At 36.4% G+C, this 8773-nt stretch overlaps 1 protein-coding gene across 1 annotated transcript; it reads left to right on the forward strand.

Moving 5' to 3' along the window:
- Nucleotides 1–4135: 4135 nt before the first annotated feature.
- LOC128020756 (nuclear receptor subfamily 2 group F member 1-B-like) lies at nucleotides 4136–8517 on the forward strand. Its single transcript, XM_052607396.1, has 3 exons — nucleotides 4136–5309; nucleotides 5918–6445; nucleotides 7620–8517. The coding sequence occupies exons 1-3, from the start codon at nucleotides 4904–4906 to the stop codon at nucleotides 7892–7894; spliced, it is 1209 nt and encodes a 402-aa protein (XP_052463356.1). The 5' UTR covers nucleotides 4136–4903; the 3' UTR covers nucleotides 7895–8517.
- Nucleotides 8518–8773: the final 256 nt, after the last annotated feature.

An 8773-nucleotide genomic window follows, 5' to 3' on the forward strand; every position in this document is an offset into this window, starting at 1 on the left:
CACATAGTGGCGTGAAGAAAAAAAAAACATGAATTTAAATGTGAATACAGTAGGCTATCATAGTGAAACAAAATAAACTGGAAGTAAATAGAAAAAAACGGCTTCAGTCCAAATGTATAATACTTTCTGCGTTGTTGACATCCAATACAAAAGTGAACTATGTTAAATTAAATTTAAATTAATTAGAATCTCATCCATTCACAGTTTCTTCCATTGCTCTTTACTGCCACCTGCCTGTTAAATGTGGTTATTGCATAATGCATCTTAATAGCATACTTTCATTTAAACTGATATCTACAGACGGAAAACTAACTTTTGCTTCAGACTTTGACAGAACAGACTAAATCTTACGTACTTTAATATGTTTGCATAATGCACTGTACAAGTACAATGTAAATCGTATTCTTTTGTAAGATAAATGCATAAATGTAAAATGTAAATGTAAATACAATGTGGGAATTAAGAGAAAATATTGAGGTTAAATTATGTTTCTGAAGAGTAGCTGTCATGACTAATATTATTTTAGTTTTTACATACTATTGTAGCATTTATTCATATTTTTTTATTATTTTCTTCAGTTTAGTTTTAGTTTTATTAATTGTGTTATATGTTTTCAGTATTTTCATTTATATTTTTTAGGATTTAAATATTTATATTTAACTTTTTTTAACTTCAGGTCGATTTTAAGTCATTTTGGTACTTTTTTTTTGTTTGTTTTTGTTCAGTTAGTTGCCAGTGGAACAATTCAAATGTTCATTTTCAAGTTTTTTAAGTTTACATTTGAATGTAATTACACACACACACACACACACACACACACACACACACACACACACACACACACACACACACACACATTCTTACACCAGTCACAAATAGGAGAAATAATAGCTAATAGAAAGTTCAAATGTTACTTAATGGTGAAAAACCTAAAAGACCCAAAGACCGATTAAATCATCTAAATTAAAACACTCTTTCCTTGGAACTGAAACGTGCATGTAAAAGTGCATATTATTTGTCAAATACTCAACAGCAGATGGCAGCAAAGCTCTATTCAAACTCGTGAACTTGATACATTATTTAAAATTACCATCATGCATTTAAACACAACTGTTAGAGACATGCTAAAAATAATAATACATTTAATTGCTCATGATACATATAATAGTAGTAAATAATACATAACTATTGCATGATCCACAGAGGTGAAATATGGACACTACACATGTCATTTCCAATGACAGTATTTTAATTTCCCCCGTATATAACAGCACAAACTCTGTCATTCAGATTTAAAAGGTAAAGCATATATTCTTTTTCAAAGAAATCTGGAGCTCAAAGCCCCATTCGTTTATTTATATAAAGATCCTGGAACAATTTCACCTAGTAATTGATTCTATTCAGATCAATTCTCATTGGATGACCTCTATAGCTCAAAAAGGCAAAGTCCTGTCATCATACTAAAACAATGGCCATGACTGAGATGATGGATCCATTTCTACCTGTCCCACTCTTCGTATTATGTAATTCACTGAATGATCTTATCAATTCCATCCTCCAGAGTCTGGACAGGTCTGCTCTCTCTGGGACAGAGGTCACCGTTATGAGTTCAAAGGTCAAATTAAAATGGAAGACCTTACAAAACTTTGATGGAACTAGGTAGATTATTATTATTATTATACTACTTGCTCTTAAATTAATGAAACATATATCTAATTATATTAATAAAAAAAAACAATTAAAATTTTACTGAAGTGAAGCATCCGCATATACTGACTAAATATAGGAGAAATCAATTTGACAAATGTACAGCACTTACAGTTTTGCCAATGAATTTTAATATATCACCAATTTATTTTAGAACTTTTAATTTACTGTAATTTGTTTACCAAGTTCAGTGCCTCACCAAGGCATAATGCTTCCTTCCTTAGGGGTGGTAAAATGTGTGTGTGTGTGTGTGTGTGTGTGTTTAAGAGCCATGATGTAATGTGAAGACTCAAGTCTTTCCCACACTTGGAGAGGGATCCCTGACAGCCTGGGAAACTAAAAGCTTCCATCTGTTCAACGGGTCAACAGAGGGTCCTGTGACCTTTGACATAGATTTGTCCCCCAGTAAACATGAAGGACCAAGCTGTTGACAGAGTGGTAAACGATACAGACCAGTCCTGTGTAATCTCATCTGAGTCAGACTTATCCCATATTCTGTCGACAGCTCGTACATTTAATTGGTCAACAAAGGGGAACTAAGAACATATAGCAATGAAACACCTTCCTTAAACCCAGATAAAGGACCTGTATTTGGGTATCAGGGTTAAAAATCTGTCAATTCCCCGATGGAGTGAAAGGGGCAAGGTGACATAAAACACATGAACTGAAATGAAGAAGAGACCATTTCAAGTGTGAAAAGCCCTTGACTGTGTTTAATGGTGGTATGTTGAACTCTAGTATACTGATCGCATGGCTACCTGAAACTCAAAGTTTGTTTAAGAAGACGGCAAGTTGTTTATTTTCCTACCAGTTACCCACAGTTATTGATTCAACACTGATCAATATTTCACAATTAGTCCAGGCTATCAGAGATAAATGAATTAAATACAGATCAAGGGCCGTAATGGAGGCCCTGGATTGCTTTGTATCATCCAGATGTGCTGCAGTACATTCAGTCTCAGAGATCCAGCTGCATGCATTTGGCTTCCAAATAGCTCAGTCCTTCCAGAGGTCACACATCTGCAGGTGAAAATGTGAAATGTGATGACCTTTGACACCACCGGCTGCCCCTGAGCCTCTGTGGCCCTTTTGTTACATAAAGCGCCAGTGCTGTTGTCAACTGCTGCAATTGAGGCACCTTAAATTTGCCTGGACTCACTCAACTGAACTTAATTTATGATCCTATAGTGCAAGAATCTATAATAATATTTATTTATTATATAATATTTATATATTACTAATCTAGATATATCTCTCTCTCTGTGTGTGTGTGTGTATATATATATATATATATATTACCTTATTTTCTTTGACAGATTATTATGGCGCTTGAAATCCTGGCAAAAAAAAAAAAAAAGTAACAAAAAAAAAAGATAGATAATGATGTTAAAATATCATTGTAGAACATTGTTTTTGCAGTAGTGACCCTTCTTTTGACATTTGACCCTGGGCTTTGTCCTTGTCTTTGCTCATTGTATCGCTTTAACCCTTTAACATGCGGCTCCTGCAACCTGTTCACAAACATCATGTGACTTTCCCCAGTCTTGAGGTCCATCAGTAACTCAAAGCAAAAATGGTGACCCTTGAACTCACTGAATTATGCATGAAGAGAATAGTTGCTGCTGAAAGTGCAATCACTGTTGTTAATAATATTTTTTAGAATAGCTGCTGCTATAAATACCTTGGTTATTTATATGTAAGGTAAAACACTGCGGATAAATATGATAATTTAAAAAAAATTCAGATAAAAAAAATCTAATAGATATCACCAACCTTTGACAGTACATTAAGACAATTGTTTTGTTTTACATGTTTTCTGAAATGTTATGTTTAAATGGCAAATGATGCATTATCTAATTAAATATGCACTAATTTGCATTCATTTACAGAAAAGAAATCTAAACAGCATTGGCCAGTTTCCAAAAATCTTTCTGTCCGCATATTAAACGTTTTGTCAGCTAGACAACAAAAATAAACTTTCACCATGCTATTAGTATCAGAATGTTACAATGAAAAACCTCTGTAAAAACCTTCAGAAAATAGATAGTGTTAAAACTGTAAATCAGATGAACTACTGAAGCAGAGATTTCTTACAAGTTATGGGAGCAAAATAGGATAATATATCCAAATTGACTAGTGCATATATATATATATATATATATATATATATATATATATATATATATATATATATATATATATATATATATATATATATATATATATATATATATATATATATATAATACAAAAATAAAAAGGGTAGTGTCTTAAATATATAAAATAAAAGTCATACAATCAAAAGATATTTAATCTCTCTCTCTCTCTCTCTCTCTCTCTCTCTCTCTATATATATATATATATATATATATAAAGAGCTGGACTTTAATATATTTTTTTTCACACTAGGTGCCAGTCCTTTTATTTTTCGAGCGTTAGATTAAATTACAGCACTAGTCAATTGCAAAAGTGATAAATGATCAGATGGAAGAATGAATTCAGTAAAGATGGTAAAGATAAAAAGCGCAACCTACCGTTTTCTTTAATAGTTGAATGTTCAATCCTATTCTTATCCAATGTGAGAGAGAAATACAAATACATAAAGGTCTCAGTGTTTGCTAAAAGAGACTTGAAGCACATAATTGCATCCAGACGCCTTTGGAAGGATGTGAGCTAAATGGCCAATCAAACAGAGCTTCCGAGCTTAAAGGAGCCTCCCACTTCTGTGTTTTAATAACAGAAAGGGTCCAGAATACAAACCATTCAATGGACCACCGCTGAAGCGCGTAAGACCAAGTGAAGGTGTGGTCATTTGGATCAGCATCATGCCAAAGTTGAGTCCGTTCAGCTCTGTTCTCACGGATACTCCTGTTTTTAGTTAAAGTTGAAGTCTTCCATTCATGCTCATGTCCATCATGCCGACAGAAGGCTGCGCTACGCCGTGTCTTTGCTCTCCTCGGATCTGATTCATTTGGGGTTTCCGATTGTCTCTTTTACGCACGAAGACACCACCAGCACGGACTACCGGCGTGATTGTTTTATATCCAGTCTTGTTGTCTGACCTGTTTGGACACATGTCTCCAGTCTCATCGATGCGCTTTCCATATCTATTGGTTCTTCTGTATGGATAAAACACGACCGGCCTTCTTCATCTTGAATAATTCTACAAGACGCGTAAAAGGTTCATAGTCCAGCCATGGCCATGGTGGTGAGCGTGTGGAGAGATCCGCAGGAGGAACTGGGACCCGAGGGATCTCTGGATGATCAGAGCGGACCGGGGGGAGACCACCACCATCACCACCGCGTGAGCTCAGCCGCGCACTCTCCAAACACCGGACTGCCTTCCGCGGAGGATAAAGGACAGAACTCGGCGCAGAACCAGCAGCACATTGAATGCGTGGTTTGCGGGGATAAATCCAGCGGGAAGCACTATGGACAGTTCACCTGTGAGGGATGCAAAAGTTTCTTCAAGCGGAGCGTTCGGCGGAACTTAACGTACACGTGCCGTGCCAACAGAACCTGCCCGGTGGACCAGCACCACAGGAACCAGTGCCAGTACTGCCGCATGAAGAAATGCCTGAAAGTGGGCATGAGACGCGAAGGTCTGTGTGCAGTGGATTTCGTCATTTGTAGCATACATAAACTTGCATTTAGAAAAGAAAAAGAAAGAAAGAAAGATAGAGATATAAAAAACATTTTAAAGTAATTCTGCATGTTATAATACAAACTTATTTAACCAACCTTTAAGCAAATATTTACTCAAGACTACTGAGTTAGTCTCCATTCAACCACTGAACAGGGAAAGTTACGTTATTGCATAGGAACAGATTTCATATTAATTATTATTTTACTTCAGTGTTGTGTTTTCATGATCTATATTGATTGCACTTGCAGTTAATTGTGGCGTGTTATAGATAGATAGATAGATAGATAGATAGATAGATAGATAGATAGATAGATAGATAGATAGATAGATAGATAGATAGATAGATAGATAGATAGATAGATAGATAGATAGATCATCTGATTGCAGGGCATAAACTTGTAGAAAAAAAAGTTACTTTTGAAAGGGTAAAGAGCCAGTGACATCATTAGTACCTTTTTTTCTGAGAGTTTAATCTACCGCCTGCACAGATAAAGATAAGAAATGTGTTTATTCACGCTGTCATTTCTATGCACATTTCTTCTCCATCTATTTCTGTTTTGATAGCGGTTCAGCGAGGAAGAATGCCGCCGAACCATCCAAACCCAAGCCATTACGCGCTGACCAATGGAGATCCGCTGAATGGCCAATGCTACCTATCCGGATACATATCTCTCCTGCTTCGGGCCGAGCCATATCCAACCTCCAGATACGGAAACCAGTGCATGCAGTCGGGTAACATCATGGGCATTGAAAACATCTGCGAGCTGGCTGCTCGTTTGCTCTTCAGTGCGGTGGAATGGGCCAGGAACATCCCTTTCTTTCCTGATCTCCAAATCACGGATCAGGTGTCTCTTCTGAGACTCACCTGGAGTGAACTTTTCGTGCTGAACGCTGCGCAGTGCTCCATGCCTCTCCACGCGGCTTCTCTCCTCGCAGCTGCTGGGCTCCACGCGTCCCCGATGTCCGCGGACCGCGTCGTAGCTTTCATGGATCATATCCGATTCTTCCAGGAGCAGGTGGAGAAACTGAAGGCCCTGCAGGTGGACTCCGCCGAATACAGCTGTGCCAAAGCAATAGTGCTATTCACATCAGGTAGGCCCGAATGATTCAAGATCAAGTAAAGTAGGCAGTTTAGTGAGCTTGTCTATAACATAATGTTATTTGTTCCGCAAAGTTTGTTTCAATAGTGCAAAAAAAAAAAAAACCATCTGCATACATTCAGATTTGAGGCTGATTAAAAATAGGCTAATGGTAGTTCCATGATATTATAATTTTGAATAAGAATATAAAATCAGCATTACTCAATATTGCTAGTTAAATTACACACACACACACACACACACACACACACACACACACACACACACACACACACACAGCAACATTAATGTTTGAGGTATAAATGTTCATTTAAATGTTCTTTTTGTTGTGACCAATTAATTTTAAAAGTAGGCCTACAAATAATTAATTTATATTCCTTCGGAACTGAATAATACTTTTGAATATAATTAGGCTACGTTTTCACAACGTTTAAAGAACGTTCAAACAAAGTTTAGCCCACGTAATTAAAGTTCGAGTGTTATGCAGAGCGCGCTAAACAGAAACTCGCTAAGACTCGGGTGTTACTATAGCAACAGTACGCCGACACTGGAGTACGCGGGTACTTCCTTTCAGTAAATTCATTGGCATTTTTTAATTTATTATAAATTTACACACCACAAATATAAATGAAATGTTTTGTTTTGATCAAAACCGCGCCACAAGACATTTAGGTTGACCGAATGCGCCAAGAAAATGAAGACAGAAAAGTGGACACTTTAAAAGGCACACGCTGATGTTTGTTTTGATAAAGTATAACCTGTTTTTGAAGAACAGTGAATTGTTAGTAGCCTAATATTCCAAAATAAATAAATAAATAAAATGTGCCCCAAAATGTTATTTTGAGAGGTTTCCTCTTATTATTGTTTTAAGAAGTTTCTATTAAAGTTTTTAAATATATCTTATAGCTACAAATAATGCAGCATTCAGTGTTTAATTCGTTTCGTTAATTTGTTGTATCCATCCTCCTTTGACTGAGACAATTAGATTTTCAAATTAATTAATTATGGGTTTCACTATAAGAAAACAAATGAATGCAAACGCTCTATTTACTATTTCTATTTCTCTAAACCATGTTAAATATTGAAGATTTATGTAAACATGCCAGAGATGATATTCTTCTGAATGCTGTGTGTTTAATGCCTGGCTATATTCATTTTGCATGTAGATGCATGCGGTCTTTCAGACGTACCGCACATAGAAGGTCTTCAGGAGAAATCTCAGTGTGCTCTGGAGGAGTATGTGAGGAGTCAGTACCCGAACCAGCCCACACGCTTCGGCAAGCTGCTGCTGAGGCTCCCCGCGCTCCGGATGGTGTCCTCCTCCGTCATAGAACAGCTTTTCTTCGTTCGGCTGGTGGGTAAAACGCCCATTGAGACCCTCATCAGGGATATGCTGCTATCTGGGAGCAGTTTCAACTGGCCCTACATGTCCATTCAGTGAGAGGAAGATGAAGATGGGGACATTTGGTGAGCATTTACAGACATAAAAAACTAAACAGTCACGGAGGACGCAGAAACTCTCTCTTAAGTGTCGGTTTATATAGCAATGATATTCGTGAAATGTGAAGATCTTTACTCTCTTTCTCATGATCTCTGATTTGAACAGTACACGTGCTATGAAAAATACTTTATAAGATAACTTTTGATTCATTTATTCAACAATTTAATTGTCCAATTTATTTGCAATTTTTTTTTTGAACGAGGGGATATGCATTGATCCAAAATAACAGAAATAACTGGGTAAAACTTGAGAAAAAACACGTTTGTTCTAACTGAGAAGCGGACACAATGGATTTAACATTTATTTATTTAGCTGTATTTATTTTTCTGCTCATCAACTTCCTGTATACATGATCGAAACAATCAACCACAGCACTTAAGGTTATACTTTTCTGGGGCTCGACAATAAATATTATTGGTGTATTTTCCAACATTTTTCTCGGTGTAAAATATTACACCTCAAACCTGCAGAGGACTTTTTTTTGGGGCTGTCAGGGTGGGCGATGGGGGGCTGTTGGATTTCATGTACGATGCAACATTTGATTAAACAATTTTCATTAATGATTTCGTGCGTAAATGTGCTTTTGTTTGTACTTTTGCTAATAAAGATAATTTTCATAACTTTGAGAGACAAACTGATGTTCATTTTCCTAAAGTTGCAGTCTTGACATGCTTGAAGCGGTAGTTTTCAAATAGTTTGATATCTTTTGCAGAAACTGTTGAAGCAAAGGGACTAAAATAATACCCCCTTAAGGTAAGAGAGCATTTTAGCTACAAAACCTTTTTTCCTTTTTTTTTCCTTTTTCTTTTTTAAATCATC

This window comes from Carassius gibelio, chromosome A10, assembly GCF_023724105.1.
Source record: "Carassius gibelio isolate Cgi1373 ecotype wild population from Czech Republic chromosome A10, carGib1.2-hapl.c, whole genome shotgun sequence".
Taxonomy (NCBI): Eukaryota; Metazoa; Chordata; class Actinopteri; order Cypriniformes; family Cyprinidae; genus Carassius; species Carassius gibelio.

What these genes read in the sequence shown, in the direction of transcription:
- LOC128020756 (XM_052607396.1), top strand. Translation starts at nt 4,904, where the DNA reads ATGGCCATGGTGGTGAGCGTGTGGAGAGATCCGCAGGAGGAACTGGGA. An exon ending in AGTGGGCATGAGACGCGAAG is followed by an intron (nt 5,310 to 5,917) that starts GTCTGTGTGCAG and finishes CTGTTTTGATAG; the next exon opens with CGGTTCAGCGAGGAAGAATG. An exon ending in AATAGTGCTATTCACATCAG is followed by an intron (nt 6,446 to 7,619) that starts GTAGGCCCGAAT and finishes TTTTGCATGTAG; the next exon opens with ATGCATGCGGTCTTTCAGAC.